The sequence below is a fragment of the Amphiprion ocellaris genome, chromosome 10, assembly GCF_022539595.1.
Source record: "Amphiprion ocellaris isolate individual 3 ecotype Okinawa chromosome 10, ASM2253959v1, whole genome shotgun sequence".
NCBI lineage: Eukaryota > Metazoa > Chordata > Actinopteri > Pomacentridae > Amphiprion > Amphiprion ocellaris.
The window spans coordinates 17,885,122-17,912,821 of NC_072775.1; the positions used below are offsets into that span (position 1 = coordinate 17,885,122).

Consider the following 27,700-nt stretch of genomic DNA (forward strand, 5'->3'; position numbering starts at 1 on the left):
TGCTTGAGAAATCTGGTTTATTAGGAACAGTATGATCCTGCTAGCTTATCGTGGATATAGCAGTAAACAACAGAAACACAATTCACTTTTTTTTAAGTGCTACAGGTTTGCGATTATAGACATAAAACAGTACAGCAACCATAGTGCTACATTCATAAATGCACAGAGAATATAAAAATTACAGTATATTGCTGTTCAACTGTTCCTATTCCTGCTCACGAATCACCCTCTGCTCCTGACACACACACGTCACTGGGAATATCACACACTGTGAGCTGTTGTAATGACAATCGGGCGGTTTTTATAGTGATAACTGAGACAAGGTTTAGGTCTGGCAGGTCAACATTTTTTTTTTTTTTTTTTACAGATAAGCACTTGAGTTATGATTGGAGCACAAAGTTGACAAAAGTTAAGCTGATATAGTACAGTAACACTAGACAAACCCTCCACAGAGAGATCACTGAGCGACTCTCGTTAAGCTATTTTGTTTTTTTCTTTTTAAATTAAAAGATTAATACAAGTTAACTTTGGTTTCCAGCTCTCTAGAACTATACTGTAAAGTTGTGGCAGTTTAAGCTGTAAGTAAAAGTTAAAATCAACAGTATAGCAGCCTTAAGCCAATATTAATACAACACAGAAAATTCACTTTTTAAACATTTTTCTCGTTATAATAGCAGCCAGGAAATAATGTAGTTACAGTGTGATTCCATAGAAGAGAAAAAAAAAGGTGAAAACAACTGATTTCTCATCAAAGCACTGTTAAAAATCTGTGATCTGGTACCTCTGAATAAATAGAAAATGCAACTTCTTTGTTGTTAATTCATCTTCTAGTCTATTCTGTTATAAATATGGTTACACATAGTGAGTATCTATTGTGTTAAGACAGTATCTTTCATCCATGCAACAAAGAAGTTGGAAGTTTTTAATGACGGAGAAATAAAAATCACTTTTCCATAACCGACTTGCTAAGCACTGTATACGACGAAATATTTGGGAGCCTGTGAGCGTTTCCAAATTTTTCCATCAGACTGTAACACAAGACAAACATCGATATAACAGGCTGAAAGGAACAAATCAATGACTGGATGCATTTGCGGACTGGAGAGAAGGGACATCTCAGGTTCCAGCACACGGGACTCTGGCTCTGGTGTCCAATCAGTCATCTGTGGCCCAGTTTCCTAAAGTCCACGTCAACAACCATCTCCTTACGAGTGGGTTCTCTGCCATTAACGAGTCACTGTTGGGACTCCATGTGCTGACAGGGCCAGCTCTGAAACCATCGAAACAATCTGACCACAAATGGACTCAGTGAGGAGTAAAGAAAGCTGCTACAGAGGTAGAAAATAAACCCGGATTGATAGTTTTTAGGGTTGCTGTGTGCTAATGGAAAGGGCTGTGATTATCTAACTTTTAAAGGGGAATAATTTAGCTGAGGAGTGGTCTCGTTCACATTACTTTGCTCGAGGAATGCGCTCTTAAAATGGTCCGTTTATGCTGCAGAGGCCTCCTCCCTCCAAATGCAAAATGTTTATTTTACTTCTACCTCATTCTCTTGTGCTGCACTCCACGTCTCTCTCAGGATATTCAGCAGCTTAGAAACATTTTTCAGGTTTCTTTTGCATATTCTCTCACATGCAAACCGCTCAATTTGGTTTGGTGTGCTGCAAAAAAAAAACTAAAACCAACATTTAAAAAAAAAAAAAGAAAAAGGAAAGAAGGAGCTTTCAAAACTCTGCAAAAGAAAGCTCAGTCTTCCACCAGCCCGTCCACCATTACAGGCCAGGAAGAGTATAATGGTGCAGCGTGTGCAGAGTTCACTGTCTGAGGAGTGAAAGCAGTAGACGCACACTGCGCTGGTCGTAGCCAGCCGTTTCCATTATACATTCTGAGCAGCTGTTCTGTGGAGGAGGTCCTTTGAAGGACGGCTGCAGGGAGATAACTGGAGTCCACAGTTCAAACGGGGTCCTTCACCCTAACAAGCAGGGGCGGGGCCTCGGTCGCTTCCTCTCTGCCAGTATCACCCTCACACCCCTACTGTCAAGGCCTCCGAACAGAGGTCCCACACATGCAACGTCTACACTAACACTCAGCGTTCATGCTATAACTAGTACAGAAGCAGGCAAAACAAAAACAAAACAAAACAAAAAAAAAAAGATGCATGCCACTGATTCCTCATCTCTCTTCAGCTTAGTGTGATTACATCTAAGATGCCTCTTTTCTAGACATCCTTTGCTCTGAGGGCCGTGCCCCTGGTTCCTTCAGTTGTTTTGATTTGTGTCTGTTTTGACATGAAGGGGGAACGAGGAAGGAGTTTTCTGTGAGAGGCTTTGAAGAGAGCCAGATTCAGAAGAGTCTGAAGGTTGTCTCTGAGGGGTCAGGGGTGTCTTTAAAAGGAAAAAGAAAAGAGGAGGAGGATGCTGAGAAGTAAAGTGAAGCTGATAGAAAAGACGGCTTGTTCACTTTTGTGTAAGGTACGCTCCGATGGTGAGGCTCGCTGCCCCGAGTGCTGCCAGACCGAAGACCGTCTTGATGGAGGGCCAGGAGCAACTGAAGACTGAGTCCCTCTGTCTGTCATACAGCTCCACAAAGGCATCCTGAGAGAGACAGAAGGACAGACACTTTTACAAGAGAGCCAAACTATATGCCTCCTTGGATAAACCTGCCATCATTTTTATTCCATTTAAAGACATACAGTACCTATAAAAACTATTCACCCCCCATGCAAGTTTTTCCTTATTGTCAATATGATCTTTTTTTTTTTTTTTTTTTTTTAACTATAAATCACTGATAAAGACTCTTTCATATCCAAGTGAAAACAGATTTAATTAATTATTAATTAAATCCTGGATGGCAACCTGACGCAGTCTGCAAGAGAACAGTGACCTGGAAGAAGATTTGTGTTTCAGCAAGACAGTGACCCTTCAAAAGCCACACAGAAATGGTTTAAAGAAAACAAGGTGAATGTTCTAAAGGGACCGAGTCAGAATGCAGACTTCAGTCCAACTGAGAATTTGTGGCGGGACTTTTTCACAGAAGTATGGGGTAAAACTGCCAGATTCACAAAGCTGCTTGGCATCTATTCACACAGGCCTAATGCTGTAATTGCAGGCAAACGTGCATCTTCTAAATAGTTGTGAATTTGGTGAATACTTCTGCAATTGCCTATTTTACATTTAATATACATTACTTGGTACTTTTTGTAAATTCTTGGCAAAAAGCCTAATTCAATTGACCACGAGTCAATGTTGAAAAACAGTAAAAGTGGAAATCTTCCAAGACTGTGAATCGTTTTTTATTGGCATTGTAAACATTTCAAATATAGCCACAACTACATACATAATTCCACTTTTTTCAAAATCTGAACAGGGTCCTAAAACAACTAGACAATGAAACATCTACTGATACTACTCAAAAAGAAGTCAATAGTGCATTTGTCTGGGACTCTATTCAGCTGCAGATGGATGGATATTTGAAGCTTTAGTAAATATTTTATGCAGCAGGGAAGTAAATGTGGGACTAGCTCAAAATAAACTTCAGTTTCCATGTTTATATGCACATGCAATGAAGAACTGTGTCCATAGCAGCATCTTAGTTGTGTGTTTTTAAAGATTTATTTTCCCTCTCTGAACAGGGACAGAACATGCAGCAAAGACAACAGCAAATGGTCCCCAGCTGGGATTTAAACCAGGGATCTGCTGCTCGGGGCATATGTGCCCATGTAATGTTCACTGTAACCACTCAACCATCAGGTCGCCCCTCATTTAAGCTTTTAATAATTTTTTGACAACAATGGATGTGGAAGGAGCAAAGGAATAGCATACAGTATATCAGAGGTTTGGCTACACATTCAGTAATTAGGGGATTATTATTATTCATTGTCTTTTGTGATCTTATCATGTAAACAAATTATCATGAATAAATCATGTGATATATTTTCAATGCCGTGAGCTCCACAGCTTTATTTTCCTTAATTTTCCTTGCATTGAGTGGAAGTCTCAGCTGCACATACACTACTGTTCAAAAGTTTGGGGTCATCCAGGCAATTTCCATGAAAACCCACACTTTTATTCATGCGCTAACATAACTGCACAAGGGTTTTCTAATCATCAACTGGCCTTTCAACACTATTAGCTAACACAATGTAGCATTAGAACACAGGAGTGATGGTTGCTGGAAATGTTCCTCTGTACCCCTATGTAGATATTTCATTCAAAATCAGCCGTTTCTAGCTAGAATAGTCATTTACCACATTAACAACATCTAGACTGTATTTCTGATTAATTTAATGTTATCTTCATTGCAAAAAATTATTTTCTTTAAATAATAAGGGCATTTCTAAGACCGAAAACTTTTGAATGGTAGTGTATGTAAAAAAAAACAAATAAATAAAAAATCAGGAAAATAAAAGTACAACTATTTATTTTTTCTACTTTTTCCTGATTTGGGAGAACTGACCCTTTAAATGGTAAATCCCTTGGCTACCATCACATATGTGTGTTATTACACCCATGCCACAGGCAGATCCATTACTGTTCATCAGCTCTCACACCCTCCTACGCACAACCTCAGACACTCTTCATGCTGAATAACACACACACCAACTAAACAGAAGGGAATCACCAAAAGAGCCCATTCGCAACAGATTTGGGTGGGATTTTTTTTGCTTTTTTTTTGTTAGAACACAGATGAGCACTGCAGCACTCAAGCATAAATATAGCCTGTTAATGTTCCTCAGAGGGGGCTGCGCTTTCTGCTGCTAGCAGGAGTTTTAAAAGAGGCCTGCTGCAAATTGGGAATGTGTGAGTGAGTGTACATAAAGAGCATCTGTGGGGCGAATACCATGACTGCACGTCTTCGACGAGGAAATACAGACATCTGCTCATAGGCAGTGACAGCATGAACAGCTGGACGGGAAGTAATGCTGCTAAGCTCTCTGCTGTCCCACACACACGAGTAGATTAACCAAACTACAATAGAGTATTTTAGCAAGGGTAAAGGGAGGTAATATCAACAGCTCCCAATGAATAGTTTGTCTTTTGTTGCACTGCTGACCACATTAGTAGCTGCGCTGTGAATCTGTGCATCTTTGATGTCTTTGTTTTCAGCTGTAACTTGACCTATCTGTGAACAATGGCGAATTGTTAAGTTCAATTCACTGCAACATTACTGTGTCAGTTCCCATGTGACTCTATTATCATTCTATTTTAATCTGTCTGGCTTTAAGTCAATTTACTTACAGTAATTGTGTTTTGTGTTACTTTTATTGGAATACACGTGCTTTATTTGACCTTGATCTATTTGAAGGAAATCTGGTTAATTATCCTCTGTTTCATAACTGTCACATTTTAGCACAGAGTTTCCTTTTATCAAACAAAAACCCACACAGGCCTAAAAAAAAGGAGGCATCCATTCTGAAGGGCTGTGGGGAGACAAAAGCATTTCCTGCTTCCCTTCCCGTCCTGTGGCATTCCTGAGGCTGGGGGCTGGTGACACAGGGGAGGAAGGATCAGCAGTTCCTTCCCAGTTTAGGCCCTCTGGTGTCCGCACCTAAATCAGCCGGCAATATCTTTAACCACATGGCATTTTCTTTGTTGCAGCCGAGCGTTGCTAATTATCCACAGCAAAGACTGGAGTCTGCATCCACGCTCTCAGCTCTGCGCTCAGACAAAGCTGTGCTCTGAGCTAAACACTAACTTCAGCATGCTCACATGCTCACAATGGCAAACGTGACAGTATCGTCTTACTGCGACCTGTTAACATTAGATAATTAGTACTAAAGATAAAGTGCAGCAGAGGATGATGGGATATCATTAAACCGAAGCACCAGAGCGATCACTAAATTCATCCTGAAGGAACAGTGAATGCTAATCCACCCAGTAGAGTTTGAAATCAGTGGGGAAAGAAGTATTCAATACAAGACAACAAAGAAAAAATACTCCATTACAGGTAAAAGTGCTGCATGAAAAATCACATTAAAGTCAAACTACTGCACTATTAGTAACAAAATGTAGCTGAAATATTCAAGTTAATATACAGGTCTGGTCCTTTTGGCTGATAAATTACTATATCTGACATTATTCGATTGCTAACAGTGAAATGTTCATAGCTGCTGAAGGTGGAGCCAATTTGGACTACTTTAAATCCAGTTTTATATACAATGACAGCAGATGAATCTAAAGGGGTCAAAAGTTCATTAAGGGAGAGGAACACAAAATAAATAAATTCTGAGACATAAATCTGAATTTAGTTTTTAAACTCTTCCTCTCATCTTTTGGATATTGGATCATTTGATCATTTATTCTTTAATTCAATTCAATTTCATTTATATAGCAGCAATTCACAACATGTCATTTTATAGCACTTAACATAGTAAAGTGAAAACTGTATGAATATTGAATAAAGGACAGAGAACCCAAAAATCCAAAGTGTCAGCGCTAGTGGAAAGGAACAACAACAACAAAAAAAACTCTGACAGAACCAGGCTCAGGGAAGGCGGCCATCTGCCTCAACCAGTTGGGGTGAGAGTGGGGATTGGGAGGATGGGGATAATGATGTATTGTATTGTAAAAACTTGTTATGTTATTAATCTTTATCTCAAAAGTAACTACAGCTGTCAGACGAATCGATGGGAGTGTTGAGTACAATATTTACCTCAGAGATGTAGTGGAGTTTGAGCGTAAAGTAGCTTTAAAGGGAAATACTCAAGTATTATTAGCTTAGTAGTGCACTTCATAGCAGTACTTGAGTAAATGTACTCAGTTACAATCATTTACTTCACAGATTAAGTTACACTTTAGACCTGTCAGTGGAGCTTCAAAAAAAAAAAATCCCAGAAAACCAGGGTCATTATGATTCATCCTCTGGGCACCATGAGTGTCTGACCAAAATGCCATATAAGTCCATCTAATTGTTTTAGAGAGATTTCAATCTGGACCAAAGTGGGAGGCCGACCTGTGTCACCCTCCCTGGAGCTGTGCTGCTGCTGGGGTGGACAGCAAAATGTCAGACAGCTTTATTGTTCAGTACTGAACAAGCTCTGTCTGACTGATGACACCTCCTCCTCTGCAGGATTCAGGTATTAATAAGAGAACAAGCTCTTCAGTCAGACCTCCAGCTGAGGTTAATGTGCTGGCTGGCAAAAACACTGCCATCTTTTTTTTTCTTTTCCTCACCTAGTCCTGGAAAATAACAGTTTGCTGAGGCTGTAACACTGGACCCAGCAGCAAGTGCATGTGACTGACCGCTAGCAGGGCTCAGCGAAATGGCAAACTCATGATGTGTGTCCTTGACGCGTCCCAGACAGTCGCCGTAGATTATCGTCTATTTAAGTCTGAAACAAAAGTGGGCCAATTACAGTAAGAGGTTCGTAAGAGCTATGATGGATGTTTAAAAGAATCTCAGAAGGGCAGCGCAGACTGAGTCAGGGGAGAGCTGGGAAGCAGAGACGGAGGAGGAGGGGGAGGATGTCAGGTGGATATCATGAGACTGAGACATGCTCCACTTCAGCTCCTGGAACTTTTTTCACCCACACAGTAGCAAGCAACTGCTGCCAACCATGTGAGTGGTGTGAAAAACAAACACTGGCACTTTCCATTCTTTCCCTTCTTTCTCTCCTCTCACCCTCTTTTTTTCTCTCCTCCATCTGTACTGACTGTCATTATGAAAATCCGAAGCCTTTGAAGAAAATAACGATAAGCAGCTGTAGAAAAGGACACGGAAAGTTGACGGGGACGGGAGAAGACAAAACATCTGCATTCAACAAAAGATTTTATGATCCTCAAAAGCCCGTTTTTGCCCTGCAGCAAAGCCATCTGCCACCAGCAGCAGGTGTGCATCTGGGAAATAAAGTCCAGACTACAGTTCTCTGCAGTATTCATTTTTTGGATCAATGGCTTTTAAAAGGTCACGGCCAATCTGCGGAGACCTGGAAGCCAATTGGAAAGTCTATCCAGGTTTACACACTCGCTTTGCTTCATTTTTTACTGCAAACAATGAATCCCTTAGAGGGATCCGCACAGAGCGAAAGAGTCAGACTCAACAGCGAGGGCTTGAGAGGATCCCATACTCAGCCATGGGGTGGCAACTTTCTGCCTGAGTGTCATGGTTACCCAGGCTGGAAGCTTCACACACGATTTGCTTTTCCCACCAGTGGGACAGAGCCTGTCCTCGACCTCTGATTTGTTTTTCACATGATTTACACCTCTGGGTTTTTTCTCAGCGTCTTTCTCATGGACACAAAGAGATTTTTACACTGCTGTCTCCCTCAGATGGCCTTACGCTATCTTATGGGCAACAGGAAATACCAAACATTTGTCAGTTCCTCTGGGTATCTCCCCCTCGCTTTTGGGAATGATTCCACGGCTTGTGTGGAAGATAATGAGTCATCTTGTGCGCTTGGCTAGCTCTGTTAAAACCCCAAGCAGCACTTTGCCAAAACAGAAAAATGATTAGGCAGCCATCTCTGTTTTGGGACGTTTCTGTGGGTAATTGTGGGAAGACTGAGACTGAGAGAAAGGGATGTGGGTTAAAGTTCAACTTGTAATTAAAGTGCCTGTTGTGGCTCCGCTGCTATATTCACCCCTGAACCGAGCTTCTCCCCACGCTCTGTTTATTTCCTAAGCATTCACGTAGCAGTATACTTATAATATTGCATATGGTGCGCCTGCCGCCCCTCTTTGATTTCCTAATGAGCTTCTTGCAGACTCTCCGCAGCTAATTAAAGTCAAACAAAACTCCCATTTCAGTAGCCAAGGGGGAGTAATGGAAGATTAAAAAAATGCAAGGAAGGCATTAATGTCCTTGTAATTGATCTGTTTTGATCAAAATATATATTTATAGCTCTCCCTTTCATGTGTGAATATTATTATTTTATGTATGAATGCGTGCACGAGTGCAGAAAAACACTCTCTAGACATAATAGTTGACAGGACAGCGAGCGCTCGTCTGGCAGCAAGGTCAGGATCGATCAAGTCCCCCGAGAGTCATCCATCGACCAGCCTGGCAAAAATGAGATGACGGAGGAGTTTGTTGCAACACTCATTACCCGGTGAATCCCCCTGTGTCAGCAGCAGCAAACAGCTTGGAGCTGAGGACACTGAGCCCTTCACTATCCTGTGACAATACTGCAATACTTGGAAACAACAGCTTCTCAGCCAAGCGATGACAAACGGGGAAGCTGGGAAGCCGTACAAACGTGGCTCAGTGAATACACAAACTTTTAGTGGATCTGACTGGAAAACAGTAATGCTGGCTCATTTGATTTAAAACACACTGATAACAGATACTTAATTGACTAGTTAATCGACAGGAAACTACTCAGATCACTCTTTCCTGAAGCAAAAATAGTACGATTTTAAATTGAACATCTTGAAGTGGGTGTGTTGGTATGGAAAATGTAATCATTTACATTTTGGCCTGTCTATTTAGGGTCATCCAATTTTTAAAAAAAAGTATTTTTATAAATGTTAATTCATTCTTTTACTACATGTGAAATTAAAATTACACTGTTTTTACAGTATCTAAGTTAGCAAAAAAAATCATTTTTTAATTTCCTTTTATACTTTGTCATTATTTCTAAGAAAAAAATATATGTAAAGGCTTAAAAATTGCAATTTATTTTTACCAGCTTTTTCACAGGCTTTCTATGTTTAATGAAATACAGATTATGTGGCATTTAAAAAAAACATTAATTTCAATTAAAAAAAAAAAAAAAACACAGGCCAAAAGGCACATAATGTCCCAATCATAAATTGTATTTTTACAAATATTACTTTGTTCTCTCGCAATGTGTGACTGAAAAATGAAAAAAATTTAAAGACGTTAAAAAATGTTAAGACATTTGTTCTTCTTTTTTTTTTACAGTCTTTGAACATGCAATTTTGTGTAATTTTCAACCACATTTTTTTTCATATAATACAGTAACGTCAGAATAAACTGAATTTTATTTAGGTATGAAATAATCAATTAAGTATAAATGGCTTCCAAAGGAATCTTTACAAAACCTGGAAGTTAAAGATTTTTACTGACCTTGCACAGCCTTTCAACATTTTAGCTGTTCTCCATCACTGACATCCTTTGAAAAGACCATAATGTGCTATTTATTAATTAAATAGCGCAGAATAATATTGGCCTGATATAAGAAAGGAGATGATGCGAAACAAAGGTAATCGGAAACCTTCCTCAACCTCAGTTTGCTTCCTCTCTCGTTTCATTGCAAACTCAGGTTTCATATTTTCCACAGTCATTACATTATATTCAAGCGTAAGGGAAGAAACTATTTTGACGTGGGACTCTACCCTAAAGCCTCATAAATATTCAAATGTGCGTCAGCAACATTTGTGTGTTTACAAAACAGCTTGCTCTCCCGTGGGAGTCAGTCTTCTCCACTGGAACATGAAACGTGATCGCCAGTAAATCACCCACACTCCTCATGACACTCTGCATTTTTTTTATTGTCTCCATTATTCATTGTCTGAACTTGCCAGATAAATGAGGACCAGGAGTCTTCGGTTTCTCTGGAGGTGTATAATGCTTCAGTAAACTTGGTTTTTATCCCATCAGGGAGGAGAAGGAGGAGGAGAAGAAATACTGCAGTTAAACAATCCAATTTGTACAGTAGCAGAGAGAAATTATTCTGAGGTTTTTGGGGAACAGTGACAGGTTTTAAATTGACCAGTATTTCTTTATGTATTCACAGAACCTTGACTGAGCAGTTATGTGATCCGTTATTCTTGTTGGGCACATTGATTTTTACTGAAGAGCTTTGATCCAACATGAAATGAAGGACTGGGTAACCTTGCAGCCTCAGAGGAGCATAGATCCACACTGTACAGACTCTCCTGTCACTTGCTCTCCCTCTGCTCTTCTGGTGTATCATCAACTCTATGCACTTCACCAAAGCTCAGAGTGTATCATATCCTATCAGACGCTTCTGCATGTAGAGCAAAGACGTGTCAAAGCAAAGGACAAGCCACACAGTGAGACAATCTCTTTTCCCTTATAATGAATCTCTGCAGCTCAGCCCCTGTGTTTCCTTCACTCCTTTAACTGAGCCACTGTTGTGATTTTGACCTTGAATCCTATTTCAGCCTGAACAGTCCATCCAAAATCCTTCACAATCACCAAAACTAAGCACAATGGCTCCTCCAAATAGATACAATGCAGCTAAAAAGGGAATGTCTGCTTCGTCTGAGGATGTCTGCAGCGGGAGCATCCGGTCCAAGAGGAAGTGACAGAGTGACAGAATCCTGTTGGACAGCTGCTGTGCTGCTATAAATACCCAGGCTTCATCTGAGCTTCTGGTTCAGTGCTTCCCAATCTAATAAAACAACTCTCATCTCCGCTGCTCGGTCCATTTAAAAGGGCACCGATGACGCGCAGGAGCAGAGAGGATGGAAAAGGGCCGCTAAGTCATCATCCACATGTGTGGTGGAGGCCAGTGTGCTTAGAGTGCATTAAACATGACCCGAGTGGCTTTCCAGTAAAGACAGGATGTCTGCCACTTGGGTGTCTAAGAGCTCAGTGTTCTCTCCGCAGAGGCTGTGCATAGTACATCAGCTGCTCAAGTGACGTGTTAGTGGCTCTAAAAATCCACATACGCAGTGTGAAAGCAAATAAATGGTGGAGCTTTTTCTGAGATAATTGTGCGAAACTCTCTGTTCTGGGCCGTTTTGTTCAGATTTTGCACTCAGGAATACCAAAGAGCACTTGTGTAAAGAGCTGCTTGGAAAGTGAAAGTGCTACAGTATCTGTGGCATTTAAACCATACAGGTGCACTCAATGGACTTAAAAGGCGAGGTGAGTTAATGATTAGACATTCAGGTAAAAATGTTACATTTGGAGCTGCTCTATCAGCTTTAAATCAGCTTGTATTTGTTGTGTGCATGAACCAGAGCACCTCTTATTTTAGCAAAACACGAGCACATGAGAGCCCCTAAAGCTGCACTGCTGTGCCTCACTGGTTCAGATAGAAACCGCCGATAGAGACCGTGGGAACCAGCAGATTCCCAGGTGGCCTGTTGCTTCTCCTGTAACAAACAGTCCATGGGAGAGGCTCGTTTCCTGTGACAGGGGCAGCACGCTGCTCCAAGCCTGAAAAGTCAGATCCGCTGACCCCTGAAGACCTTGAGACCACACAACCACCATCTCAAACGGCAACTCCAGAAATAGCCCGAGTGATCTGGGCCAAAAACGACGACTGTATATGGAGTAATGAATGGGATGTGTGGGAACACCATCTGCAGCCGGCCATCATACTCCATGTGAAGCGCATGTGGCGGCTGATTGTTCTGAAAATCCCAAGAAAACTGAGTCATTTGGTTTTTTGAAATGATGCATTCAGCTTTCCGTCGTGGCTTTGTGAGTTGAGCTTTTTTTCTTTTTGGTTTTAAGGCCCTGACGTAACAGAATTACACAATCCCAATGTTCCGGACAGGGCTTTTCAGACACTGGTGACGGGCAGTGAAAGTCTTTGGAAAGGATTTCAACAGTTCATTTAGTGTTAAGTCACTTCCGGTGCCAGACGCTGCAGGAATGACATCACTGTCTGCTTTGAGACTATGGCTTCTCTGTGGTAGAGCCAAGTATGGTTAAATCACAGAGTCTGTGCGGGTAACTAGGGAAAGACTAGAGGCAAGCCAAACATGTAGTCATACTAATACCGTGGAGAAAGCGGAGGGGGGAGCAGCAGGGGAGAGCTACAGCTGGTTAGACACTGTAACTAAGAGATTTGTATTTGTTTTGAACCATTAAATGACTCCTAAATCTTCGCCCCGAGTTGAAGGAACAGCAAACCGTAACAAAAGGGCAAGTTTTATGTTCACAAAAAAGCGGGAATTTGGTGATTTTTTCTTTGATGAAATCCCAAATTACCCCTGTAATTTAGGAAGCGCTGCCAAACAACTCAAGCGTAATATCATCTAATAGAGAATTAAACATGTCAGTGGAGGAGAAAGTATTAGAACATCAAAGCTAGACACCCAGCGCCTCCTGTAGTCTCCTCTTTCATACGGGAGACATCTTGTAAAGCTGGCCGCTAAATGAAAGCTTGTCAGTTTTGGCAACAAGATAGTGGAGCGGTTTACGTGATTAGAGTACACGGGGGCCAGGTTTCAGGTTTTAGATGTGTTCTCCGTGTACCCATGTAAATGAGAGAGGCCACAGTCTGGGACGAGGCATGCTGTGAGGAGAGCAGAGCGGAGCAGATTGAGGATCTCAGATGTCCGATAATGTCAGAGAAAACAATCATCTGTTTGAGGTGCAGCTCTCTCAGGAGGAACACCTTTGAAGCAGAGAGGAGTCGAAGTGGAGTTTCCACAAAGTCACAGAGAAGTCATTCACTGTAACTGGTGGAAAGTATCTATGTGTGCTGACACAACTTCTACTTAATGCCCCCAGATAAAGCTAACTATTCATGCTTAAATGAGCAAGTCGGAATAAAGGATCCAAAGTTATGAGGGATTTGATTGCCATTAAAAGTCAGGAACTTTGCGCTTAATCAAGACTGTTATTCAAATACTGTAAACTCTTGATTGGTTCCAACCCCTTTCATCATCCGAGTCCTGCCCACTTCAATCTAATTAAAAGAGAAACAAAGCAAAAAACACTGAATAAGTAAGATACGCCAACATGTTCTTGCTTGTTGAGAATCTTCATTTTGCCTGATTTTGCTTTGAATACAGTTTTGAGCTTCCACTGCAATGGAGCACTTTCACAATGCTGCGCTGTTGCTTCACTAAAAGATCCAAATACGTCCTCTTTCACTGTTCGCATGAGGGGATTAAAAAAAGACCTCATGCGGGAAGACAAAGCAAAACTCAGTGCGGTAAGGGAAGCAGCTTTCCCACAGACTGACGACTGAAGTTGCAAAATCGTCTCCATCTTGCATGGAACATGAGGTCATTTTGAAACAAGGGGGGAGGGAAGGGGAAGCAATAATTTTTCTTACACAATCCAGCTTCCGAATGAGAAATCCAAGCATATAACCACAGCCTATGTTATGTATGATTGTGAGCCCCCCCCTACCACCACCACTCTTCTACTTCTATTCAGGCTGGGAATACTGGGGAAAAGTTCACTGACCTCTCTCAGGCAACCAGCTGATTTTCATCCAGTCAGGGGGAGAGGAATGAGAGGAATGCATTGATGTGTGGAAACAAACAACTGCACTGTGTGTGCCCGAGAGGCCCGATATGAGAAGGAATGAGCCTTGAGATAAGTCAACTGCAAGAAACATGGCTACACCCTGCACTTGCATTATGTAATACAACAAATATGTCTTTTAAGTAAGAAAATGTACGTAACTGAAGCTTGATCATGCAGCTATGAGCAGAGTTGGATGTTAATTCCCTTCATGGTCCTTCGTCCTTGCTTTGGTTTGAGTTCAATGTGACTCGCAGAGACCTTGCAGAGAGCGATGTTGTATAGCGTTCTTTAAAAAAGGCCGACTGTTTGAACTATCTGGAGCAGGTTGGCTCATTCAGAGCTGTGTGACCTTCCCTGTCTGTGTGCAGAGACCAAAGGGAAACAAGCACAGCCTACCTGATGAATGATAATAAGTTGCCCATTGTGACGGGGAAAGTCTGGTGTGAAAATGTGCAGAAAACTAATGAGGCACATGTTGGTTTCATAATGGAGGAGGATTTCTCACTGGAATCATCCGTAGAGAACGTTATTAGTGGTGTTCAGCGAGGGTTTATTGTGAGGTGAGCTGCACTGATCCTTGCTGTACACTGATAATTAGGCTTTACAATTTCAAAACAAGGCCAAAGGGAAATGGATGTACGCATATACAAGGCTAGCAGTGTCCTAAATGCGCTTGTTTGGATTTTGTGCGATGTAATGCTCATGTGGATGTTTCTGCTTTCTAGTCAGCAGATGGATCAGCTGAGAATCAGATGATTGTTGAGTCAGATGACTTTAACAAGCAACTTTATCCTAAGTTTGCTCTATGAATTTTCGTGGAGTGATGCTATTTTCTCCTGCATCGCCCACTTTTTCACCAGCTTGAACTCAAATCAAAACACCTTGCTCTCTTGGCTCCACAGTCTTTTAACCCTGGTGACCTGATCTCCCTCTGCCCACCATCCATACGTCTTTATTTCCCCAGCAATTACCGCGTCAGTCTCGACCTGGCTGCAGCACATGTGGCAGTAAGATTGCCTCTTTATAGCTTTATAAGCCTCCTCTTATTGCTCGCCCTTCCGTCTCACCCCCTCCTCCTCCACAACCCTGTTAGCCTCACCTTCTGATCAAAGACACCTTCTGAAGTCCAGCTATTTCATCCAGGAATATTTTTAACCTCCAGTCCTCCCTGGAGAGCAGGAATGTGGACTCATTTGAATTCCGACCTAGAAACACTGAAGGTCAGATGGCCTGAGAGTTGGTCGTGACAGACTGGGTGGTATCAGAAAATGAGTTTGCAAAGCTGGCTGATAAAACGGCACACTGACAATCAAAGGTCTTCTTTTTTTTTTTTTTTTTTTTTACATTGGTATACTAAAATTCTCCTAAATAAAAAAAGGGGACCACTTATTGGACTCTTTCTTCTTTTTTTTTTAGAACGTTTTCACCAAGTGCCATAAAATGTGAAAGATAAATGAAGCACTTTATAAGTCAATTTGCAGAGTTGATTAAACTTCTGGTGGTTATATTTGCCGACACGAGCCTCGTCTAGACAGGAGCTAAAACTCCCCTATAAAGCAAAATGGCGCCTGACATAACTGACTCCTGGCATCATAAAAAATTTGCTCTGACATAAGTAATAAGATGACTGCATCCTTAGAACATACACGGGCTTAAATCATCGCCGCATTGTCAAAAAAAAAATCTGGAAAACTACAAAACAAAATCGCTAAGAAGAAAAGGAATCACTGTCAATTCTGGTGTTTTCAAATCTCCATGTTCTCTTTGAAGTATCTGTCATTATTTGAAGGTGCAATGACAGCCCAACAACCAATTAAAGGCAGCTCCCTCAGAGTAGACTCAGTGAAATTGTTGTAATATTACGCCCTGGCAATACTAGGTTTGCCCCTGCCAGTGAGACGTCGCTGTCAGAAGAAGCGTGCAGTTGTAATACTCTGAAAACAGCAGGGGTTATCTGTGACGGTGCCAGTTGGAGCGTGCCCACAGAATGCGGATGTAGGTTTGAGAGGACATCAAGAGTTGAGGATGGTAAGGAGATTCGTGCACGCTGCCCTAAAACAATCTGTGGCAGCAGGAACAATGTTCCCTTGGCAAGGCTTTTATCTTCCAAACTTCAGAGGCCTATCGTTTTCTCTGCACTTCAAACCTAATCAGTCGCCATCAAAGGTGACTGCGAACAGGGTGGTGCTGTGTGAGCTTTGCAAGGAGCAGAAGCTTCAGGTCGCACACACACACCAAGCTGAAAGCCGTCAGGAAAAAAAGGTGCTAAAACGTCATTCCAAGGTCTTTCCACAAAGGCATGCTTTCCTTCAGAATGAATTTAGTTAAATCGCCTTCACGCACACTCTGACGTCTACAGTCACTGGTTCACTGTGTTAATTGAGTCTCTGCTCAGAGACGCAAACACAAACCATCGGAAACGCTCAATCAATAGAACATAGTCAAAGTGATATCCGAGCAATGGCTGACCTCACTCAGCGTCGACAGAAACAGATCCGATTTCCTGTGGGCTACTCGCTCTGCTGCCAAAAAATCACATTGGGGAGGGGGTGCAGAGAATTATTTACTCCAGACCTCCATGGATAAGGCAGAGAAATCTATTTACCATTATCTGGCTGTTGTCATTTTTTGGGAGGCCATGTACTCAGCATTTCAGAGAAAGAGCCAATAATGGCATGCTGTTTGTTAATGGCCAGTGCTGTGGCTAGCTGCACCGGGAAATCCCAGCAGAGATGGTAGTGGTGTGTGTGTGTGTGTGTGTGTGTGTGTGTGTGTGTGTGTGTGTGTGTGTGTGTGTGTGTGTTGAGGCTGAATGGCACGGCTAACAGGAAGCAAGGCACCCCGGGGCCATCTGCTCCCTGCCATGGCTCACATGTCACCCTGTGACAACACAGCATTATTGATTCACACTACCACATCCGCTTGTGTGTGTACATGCTGATGTGTCGCAGCGTATATGTGTGTATGCATATGCGCGAGTGTGTACACAGCCATTTTGTGGACAGCAAATAATTGATTTGCACCAGCACATCCGCTTTCTGTGTTTGCCTGCCTGTGTGTATGTGAACTTTATAAACATTAAAGGGTCAGTTCACCGAATCACCAAACCGTATTTTACCACTTAACCAGCCATGCAGATAGTTTCATTTTTTGTTTAAAGCTGCATTAATTTATGTTTTTGTATCAGCAATGGATCAAATAATCCAGTTCTCCTCGCCTTTATGGAGCATTTTGGCATCTTTCAGCTGATTGTTTTGGTTTTACAACCTAAAACTTTTGATTTACTCTCATCAGCCTTGTTTCCAATGACATCAGGTGGCTTCAACAATCTGATAAACCTAGTGTATGTCAGCAGCTGTCAAAGTCAGCAACTAGCAATGAACATAGCGGAGCGGATATATATTTTCTAAGTGTAAACCAAAACAGCATGTTCAAGACAGTGAGTACTAGATTTAAATGTGTTAGGTGCCAGACAGCCAATTGCCTTGAATATGCTAAATGAGCAAACAGTAGTTGATAATAAGTCAGTGTTACATTTACAGCTATTTTCGTCATCCCAAAGTGACCTGCTAACTTCTGCTTTACAGTGTTTATGCCGCTGAAAAATAAACTTTTGTTTTTTTTTTCATTTAAGGAACACCAGCATTTGTGTTTCCATTTTATATTTCTGACAGGCATCAAGAAAAACTTAAACATATATTTGGGTTACACTCCACATGCAACTGCGCCTTTGCAAACTAGAAAGAAATTTATGAGACCCTCTGTGCTGCATTTCAAACAGCAGTGGCCGTTGTGGCTCTGGAAAATAATTGAAAATATCAAATCTCTTTTAAACCCTTTTGGGGGTTTGTCCCAAAAATATCTACAGTAGCGAGACAATCGGAGGAACAATTTAACCTTGCCCTATATTGATATGCTACGCCACTTGCAAGGGTGTGCCTAGTGGCAAAGTCAGCCCATGTCTCAGTAGGCTCCTCATTATCCAGCTAGCACCATGACAGGAAAGGTGGAAAACTCTTTTATCTGCCATCTCAAACGGTTCATTAGGGCATTTGTTTTTCTTTTTTTCCATGCAGATGGTGGTGGGTTTGTGTGATGTGGGCGTGACGACAGCACAGAAGCAAACAGGGCAGGGATTTATGTGTAACAGGACAATTAAAGGACCACACGGGAGCAGTGATGGTAACACTTCTATATTTAGAGGCCTCTCACATGTCCCTGCATTTTTCAGGGATCTGGAGCGTTACCTGACACTGGAAGTCAGGTCTCAGGGTATTAGTGTGTTGTTTATGAAGGGATTGGGCACGTGTATGTGGGTAAATGAATATGTCTCAGGTGCTGGGGTAAGAGAAAGATACATGGCAGGAGAAAATGGAAGAAAAATATGGGAAGAAAGAAGAAATGTTCTGTCAACTGGAGCACAGGCGGCTACTGGAGGGACGTCCATTTAGTGTCCGAGTTTAGCTGTTCCATATATTATTTATCAGCATGTGCTGTGAGCAGGACAGGAGTGCTTTTAAACAGCTTAATCACATGGATGAATTCACCGATCTGTGCGCTCACACGACCCCGGAGGTCCGACATGGAGAGGTTTTTGTGGGACACAAAATAAACAAAGCCCCCTCACGTCAGCACGTGTTTCCGAATGAAACATGCTCCGCTGACATGATTATCTAACAAAAGAACAAAAAGGAAAAAAAAAGAAATCGCCCACACCCTGCACGGGCCACTCAGGAAAGAAAAACCCAGGTCGTCTCCATTATTTATTTACAGTTGCTGTTCCCCAGCAGACATTCCTGCAGCTCTCCTGAGAAGGCCCAGAAATAAGCACTGCAGGACGGGGTGGAGGGTCTCTGGAGAGAAGTGAGGCCGTGGAAAAAGAGGCACAGCCCTTGTAAAGCACTAGAATTATATTCCCTACAACTGTAACAGAACAGCATTTTTTTTTGTCCTTAATCTTGTTTTTGCAGTGTTTTTTCCCTTCATGCACAGCAAAGGTCCACATCTCTGGCACGTTCATGAAATGCTCGGCATGTGTGGAATGGTAAATTATGGTAAACATGACACAGAGGCAAACAGTGTCATTTGAAGCTGAAAAGAGATCAAACCCAGCGCCTGACCTTATGTTCCAGTCAAAGGCATGACAAAAATCCTGTATTTGAGTGAATCTAGTTTCAGAGAGACGTCCTCTGTCTTCACAGCATCTTCTTCTATAATTAAGACTGATAGCATAGCTGCAGTTTGAGGACTGACTCAGTTTTATTGTCAGATAATAAAAGAGTTACAGTTGAAATTGTGAATAAATGACTGAATTATTTATTGCACTGCATCCAGACAAAACAAGTCTTGGATTTTCTGCTTTCATGGACATATACATGCAAATGATCAGCGTAAAACTTAAGGTAATGTCCAATTATGTTGTCATTATAGACTACCTACATAGATGAAACCTTTTTCAGCATCAAAACTGTCTGAAAGAGTCGATATACCGCCACTCAAACTCTAAAACTAACAGTAAAGGGTTAAATCTGCTTTCTTAAGTATTCCACACACAAAACGAAATATTTGGATCAAAGGTCTTTGTGCTTTGAGCATCTCACAGACCCAGATAGCAGAGAGAATACAGATCTCTACAGGCCTGTGACTGAAAGAAAGCCTTCTTGTCAGCCTGATTCAGAGTTTCAGCCGAAAGCAGCCTGCAGTTTGTAGGAAATGTTCCTGAGATTACAGCTGCCGGGCTGATGGGTGTAAACACAGTGGCAGATGGTGAGCGACCGAGGCCTGCGCAGCGAAAGGGGTACAGTACAGGGGAAAATCTTGGCTGCTTCTCGCCACATTAAGCTCTTTTGTGCTGTACAGTCTCCATTACAGAGCTGGGAGTCCACATCAAGAGATAACATTGTTGTCAAAATCTCTAAACTCAGCTTTAGTTGGAGTTTTTTTTTCTTGTCTTTTTTTTGCTTGCAATTACATTGTTACTTCACGGCTGGGAGGGAAAAAGCCCTAAATCCTACTTGCATGAGTAATCATTTATTCCTCTGTCTGATTGCTGGAAACAAGAAAACAGTGTTCAATCCACACTCTAATTTGTGAGACCAGACTGTTCTGCAGCTACAAATTAACAGATGTAAAAAAAAAAAAAAAATTAAAAAAAAGTAAGTGATTGACTGTGACGGCACACAGGGTGAAAAGATTTCTAGCTCAGAACGGATGGATCAATCATGACTTATGGAGCTCATTACACTGTAAAGCATGTGTTCTCAGATGTAGCGTTCCTTTCACCGTCAATACAGACTACGTTTTGTAAGGAAAACGAGAGTTCAAAGCCGAGGGAAGCATAGCCTCGAACACTTCCTGAATGCTACCCTGATTAGTATTGACTCGAGTTAAACAGACTGAATTTGCATTCAGGAGACGCAAATTGGATGTAAGTGAGATCTCATCAAGAATTTTTTCTTGCTCTCCTGTGAGTGGCTGCCTGTGCGCCTCCTTTGTGATTTGTTTGGGTTTTGCTTTTTTGTCCCCCGCTCTGCCGACGTGTCACCTAGATGGAGATTAATGACTTCCTTGCTGTCCCAGATCCACTCAACCTCGACAACGAGGGGCTCAGCCAGATGCCCGCTATACCATAGCAATATGCAGGTCCCACCCATCGATGAGCGGATTGTGCTCAGGGAATCCCCCACAGGATGGACCCAACCCAGACTTACATTGTCCTCTACTGACACGCACACACACACACACACACACACACACACACACACACACACACACACACACACACACACACACACACACACACACACACACACACACACACACACACACACACACACACACACACACACACACACACACTGAAAATAGAGAAATAGGCCACCTGGCGAGCAGAAGCATTCCATAGACACCTGATCTTACCATCTGAGACTTCAAAAAAAAGGTTTTTGGGTGATTTAACTCCTTCCTCTCACCTGCTTTACAAAAACAAGAGTCTATATCCAAGCTAGCAGCTGCCTGTGACTGTACAGAGCTAAATGCTGATGTCTATCATGCATGGTACATTGTTAGCATGCTGAAGTAGATGGAGCTGTTGTTGGTTATTCATTCATTCATTCATTCATACATACTGGAAATATGACTATTTTGACCCACATTCTACATAAAAGATGGCTGTGGTGACCAGAGCTTCACCCATTGGATTGTAAAATTGTACTGTGAAGCTTCGAGTTTAAAATCTGGCCGTAACCATTTTGGTCTTTTGACTAAGAAGTAACAAGCAAGGGGTAGATCTACCTAGAGGACATGAGGACACTTTTAATCACAAGGCAGCCCTGCCCTAAAACATACCCCGCTTCATCCTATATTTTACTTTAAACATGATCATAATTTACAAAATCTAAATCCTACTGTGTTCAAAAAGGCTTGAAACTAGCGATTAAGACCGTAAACTCATTAAGAAAATGTTTACAGCAGTAATAATTCAAGTTAGAAGTGTAGCCATCTTCTCATTGACTTTGATACAAATTGCAAACAGAGAAGTCACCCTCAATTGGTCATTATAAAGGATGCAATTTAAAGGACCAAGACCTACTTTCATCTTCTATTGATCTCACAAAGTCAGATCATTCTACAACACAGAATAAACAAAAAAAAATGCTCCGGTTTGTTTGCATTTCTTTTCATCAATCGCATACTTCTTAGTTCTATCAGGTGGCGCTAAGCCAGCAACAACGTCCCCTTAAAAAAGTGATGAAGGAATAGTTTTGGTCTAGCATTTGCATGCAGGAAGGCAAACACTGTCATTAAAATGGATAATTCACTGAAAAAAAATAGCTGGGGTGCATTACTGCATGATCCAAATCCTCAGAGCATCATCAAAGCTTAAAATGTTCTATGTATTTGGTTGCTAGCCTGGAAGTTGTAGGTGTTTTCCATAGTGAGGGGAATTTTGAAAATGTTGATACAATAGATAGTGGAAGGGAGAAGAAATTCATGTGAAATGTGCGGCCAATGGCAGGCTGATATCCGCAGTCTGTATTCAGTGAGTCAGAGTTTTAGAAACTGTCTATGCTTCAGCCTGATGGTGGCACTAAATGAACAATCAGAGGATCCTCCAATTATTGTAACTCATAATATCTGAATGCAAACCACAAATGATGCTACAGGAGATGACAGTTTTACCATAGTCTTTATGATTCATCTGTTAGGAAACCTGAATGCAATTAAATAGGTGTTGAAATTATAAGATAAGCGATAACTTTGACCTGCTGACGGCCACAGCGTAGGATTCATCAAAACAACAAAATCTCATGGTAATCCATTACATAATTATTGAGCTAAACTAGCAGACAATGCCATCTTTTCAGCATGGCAAAAAATAACCCTTAAGATTAGAGAGCAATTCATTTCTCAACATCACATCTTAAGTTGTTCTAAGTTAACCTTCAGTTGTGAAACTGCTGTTTTTCTCTTGAAGCACATTTTGGCATTTCACTCAGTGCTGCTCCTTCACCCAGTCAGATGTCTGAGGTCAAGCATGTAATTTCAGAACTCGGACGCCGTCTGCCACTTTGTTCAATCACTTGGTATTTACTGCGAGCGCCTGTAAATAAACACAGGTGTGCCACGTGTGGGTGAGGCCGCAGCTTGAACGCAATCGTCCCCTGATGAGTGCAATTTCTGTCAACACGGAGGCTGAATTTTTAACTGAACGTTCAGGACAATGAAAGGACGATGTTTCACATCCTGGAAGTAATCAGTGCAGAATTGGAGCCATTTCACCTCCAGATGGGTTGTCCAAATACAGCAACTACTTTGTCACTCCTGAAAAACAGGTTTTGTTTAACTAAAAGTATATTTGACTCACCAACGACGCCTAGACTCAACAACGATTAGTGGGCGCTCCTATTTTGGGCTCAAATTGTCTCAAAAACAACAGGAAGCAGAGGGTGACTGATAGAAAGCTGTTTCCACACCACTCTCACATGTCAGAGTGTCAGTGATAGGTTGATTAGCCCCCACCTTTGTTTTTAGAGCTGTGGAAAACTCAAGACTCACCTCTTCTCCACAACAACACAATGTTTGTGATGGTGGAAGTGAGCACAAACACAACCTGTGTAAACACACATTTAACCAAGTTTACTGAGCGTCTTCTATGTTTAAAAAGCGGTTTAAACTTCATTTAGAAGAATAATGTTTCTCTTTCTGGTTTGTACCTTCAATCAAGATACACTGAGCTCTTCACAAGTGATTGTTTTATCCTGAATCCTTTCTATCCATCTTCTTGCAGAAAATCGGGGATAAACTGACCCATATGTACCTAAAAAAAAAAAAAAGAGTGACCCCAATGGAGATGGAGTCTTTCAGCAAAGCCTAATATGAGATTAGATGTACAAATGTAGCACAGTTGCTTCATCACAATGCACTCAAAGCTTTCACACACACAAGAAAGACTGGATGCCAGATTATTTCCAAACAGTGGTGGTCATTGTTCAGTCCTCACAGGGCTGCAGATACAACTGAGGACACTGAGGTCACGTCCTTGTTTTTTTTTTTTCCTTGGGGCGTCCAAATACATTTTCAATCATAAACTTGAAAATGGTGGATATATATTTTATTGGCTGATTTCTAAGCTCAGTGTCTGATTATGGCTTCTCTTAAGGTAACAATATAAATGAATAAAACTGTGTTTAGACTTTAATGTTAGAAAATGCTATTCAGAAAAGATAAAACTGCATATTTCAATAAGTCTAGAATGAAAATAGAACATCCCAATAACTGCATAAAGACTGTTGAGCTTGTGGACAGAATTTGATGATATGGCATCTCTACAATTCTGGTTAATAATCTCTGCAGCATTATCTGGGAATTCATAATTCAGACAAAGGTCAGATCAAAATCGACCGTCTTTTAGTTGCCGTATACGTCTCAAAGAAACTTCTCAAACCCTTCAGTATAAAACAAAGCCTTTAGTTCAGCTTCATCTGTGGACAGTATGGCTAAATAACCTTTTTGTCCCATGCTGAACAATACAGTGACTTACATTATATCACATTTTAAAATCTAGCCAACGTGTCAATAAAAAATGGAGAAGCCAAATATCACAAACCCAATCTAGAGCACAGACAATGCTCTGTATCAGTTATTAAAGGTCATGTAATCACTACAGCCCACACTTCGGGAAATTCCCTACCTGACAGCCATTCAAATGAATATTAATCAACACCAGTGTCTATCTGTGCTAAAGATAAAACACATGAGCCAGTGCTAACATATTAGACTGTTCTGGAGCCTATCTGAGCTAAAAAATAATTTGGATAGGATTTTTGATTCCCCAGAGTGGAAATCCACCAAACTGACCCAAACTGCAGGCATATGCTTTGAAATAATCCTAAATAATCCTTTGGATTAAGGGGCTGTACTGTGCGTCTCTCTCCAGTGGATGCAGAGACAGTCATATCCACCCAGCTGTAAAACATAGACAATGATGACCTACATTATTGCACAGTGGGCACAGACTCCAGAGACTTCGAGCAGGCATCTCCGCGGCCCAATCTGTGCAAGCTTCAAGGCGAAGGTCTAAAAAAGCAGACAATAGAGTTCCAACCTCGATGCACAGAGGACTGCATGTTAAACATAGTAGCTGCAGATTAGCACTGCGTGTTCCTGGAGGGCCCTCCCTCTGTTGCCTGCCTTTGATATGTGGCACAACCTGCCACCTCCAGGGGCAAGGCAGACTCAAGGGGAATGTTAAACGGTGCTATCCTTTGAGATGGAACGTTCGATATGAATCATTGATGGCCCCCTCAGCCTCCTACAAATACACACACACACACACACACACACACACACACACTCCATTTAAGATACCTTCCAGCGAAGATAACCAGGCAGCACAAATGTTATTCTCTCATTAGGTGTGCTAATTACAGGCTGATTCACCGCAGATCTGCAGGTTTTCAGGGCTGGAAAGCTGAACAACAGTTTGCAAAAAGCATCGCTGCAAAATTGAACGCTGCTTCTTTCAGATTTCTCCGTGAATGTGTGCATAAATAAGCAGGTAAAGGTGGAGCAAAGATGCCTGTCCTCATGTGTACCTGAAGCATATGTGTCACTTAGATGTGTGGAAAAGGCCTCAGATAGCTGAAGCTTGTCCAGTTGTGCCCAGAAGCCTGAACGCATTAATGCAATAGTTTGCTGTTTGCTGACGTGTCTGGCCTCCTCCTCCATCCTGCTGGAATCATGGACCAATGCATCCATTGACAGCAGCATTGATGCACCGTCCTGCACATATAAATGGACGCTGTAATATACATTTTATACTTTCTAGCAGGATGCATCAAACCCTCGATTTCAATGAGCTTCTACTTTCCCCCAGATCTCACTCCACTTCCCTCTAAGCTCCATGGCAGCCGTGTGGCCGCCACTGGCTGTACACTTGACAGGGCGGGTTTCATGTTGGAGCGTCGGGAGGTGTGACACAGATCACCCTCTGATTGGTCAGACGAGTTTAACAGCCAACACCATCCTCCAATCAGAGCGGCTCACAAGTAAGGCCGTTCATCTCGAGCGTCTGCGCTGCTGTGCGTCACGGGCACATCTTAAGAATGATTTTATTAATGATCGACTACACGCGTGGTTTCGATATTGAGCCACATTTAGCCGCATCAGAACACACCTTTAGGCCTCAGCTCAACATGTATGCATCAGCTGATCTCACCAGCCCGCTTAAAATCCCTTCTATCAGAGCTACAGAGGACTTCTGCGCCCCCGTGGCACACAACTGCAAAAGCGCTCAACTACACGGAATCAGACCTACCCATCCCCCGTTATCTTGTATCCAGCTGTTAAGAGGTCCATTTAAATACTCCGTCATCCACTCCGCGATGTTGTCCACCTGCGATGTCATCTCCTCTTTGGCCGCGCACTCGACGCACACCGTCCCCCCGAACTCGAAGAAAGCGATAATCCGGCCCCAGTTCACCCCGTCCCGGAACAGTTCGTCTATCACCTCGGCGAATCTCCTCTGCGCCGTGGTGGAGGTGAGATACAGCTGCCTGGACATCTCCGTGAAGTCCGGCTGGTACAGTCTTTCAAGTTCATCTCCAGCCTCCCGCAGGACTCTGTGGATGGCAGCGTGCGGGTCGGACTGGGGGAGCCGTCTGCAGAGGTGGGGGTCGCTCTCGTTGTCGGGCCCGGTGCTGGCTTCATGGCACCGACGGACCAAAGTCGGCGGAGGGTCCACTACTGACCCGTTATTAGCAGCATCTTCATCCCGGACATCATCAAACCCCCACACGTAGCCCCGTTTGGAGAGTTTATGGCAGATATACTTTTCTACAATATTGCGATTACACTCGTTCGCCATTCCGGCTTCTGTTGGCACTTTGTCTGTTCAGAGGTTCTCCTAAATAAAATGCATTCTGATCGAATTTGTGCGCTGTACAGCGCTCTGCACTGGCTTGTCCAAAACTAGGTTATACTCAAATGCAAGCGATGCAACGACTGATCCCACACAGGGAGCGGATACTTGGTAGACTGGAGGGGAAATCCCTTGAACCAAGCTGCGCAGAAAAACGTCTAGAAGTCAAAAAATACGGAATCCGTGTGAGCAGCAGTCTTCATTTCCCGAATCCTCGGAGGGACGTTGGCGACCTTCTCTTTGCATAGAAATCCAATATGCGGAAGAGGTTGGAGTAGTGTTGCTCTATTCCTGTGCACACCACCCAGACGTGGATGTGTTGCGAATTTAAAAAAAAAATCTAAATGAAAGCCAAAGTTGTCCGCGCGTAAAGGGGCTTTGAACGCGGCTGACTTATTTTAGCAGCGTTACGCACGAGCTGGCGCGGGACTGTGAGCCAGACAAGGTCGGACTGAGTCCTCTTCCACGATTTCTCCTCATATCTTCCTCAGCAGCTCCCTGCCCACCGCCAGTGGGCCGCGCTCTGCTGTGAGGTATTCCTGACGTCAGTAGCGGAAAGTAATTCCTTTGGCTACGCAGCGCACACGAAGAACTGCACTAAAAACCATTATTAGTCCATATTCTCCTGATTGTACGTTCAATACGCGTTTTGCCCCATTATGGGAGCAGCTTCACTTAGAGAAATATGAGCAGAAATGCCTTCAGCTGCTTTCCAACACAAGAAAAGGGTTTGAAAGGATTATTCATGAGGCGCACAGGAGCACCCCGTCCTGCTGAAGGGCTGCTTTGATGTGGTCCAGCCACCCCCTTGTGGATGGAGATCCAACCTTGCAGTGCAAAACGGATCCACCTGTATACAATTTCCCTGTGTTCTTTTATTCCCATTCTAACCTCTTGTATCCCACATGTAGTCTTATTATTTTTTATCAGGACAAACAAGGCATCGAAAGTCCTGCATTCTGCCAAAAAATAAAAAATCCTCCTTTGAAAAGTCTCTCCTGGAAGATTAAAATCTGATCTTCTCAAACAGAATACTTAACATCCCCCCCCAAACCCTGCAACATCACATTTCTGAACTCACACAGACTAAATTAAGATTTGATTTTTCTATACTTCAACTTAAATTCAGCCAAAGAG

At 42.3% G+C, this 27,700-nt stretch overlaps 1 protein-coding gene across 1 annotated transcript; it reads right to left on the bottom strand.

Annotated features, from left to right (window-relative positions):
• Positions 1-27,083, bottom strand: LOC111579931 (apoptosis regulator Bcl-2-like). The gene is made up of 2 exons (XM_023287463.3): positions 25,961-27,083; positions 1-2,594 (listed from the first exon to the last, which is right to left on the bottom strand). The coding sequence occupies exons 1-2, from the start codon at positions 26,507-26,509 to the stop codon at positions 2,457-2,459; spliced, it is 687 nt and encodes a 228-aa protein (XP_023143231.1). The 5' UTR covers positions 26,510-27,083; the 3' UTR covers positions 1-2,456.
• Between the last annotated feature and the right edge of the window lie 617 nt (positions 27,084-27,700).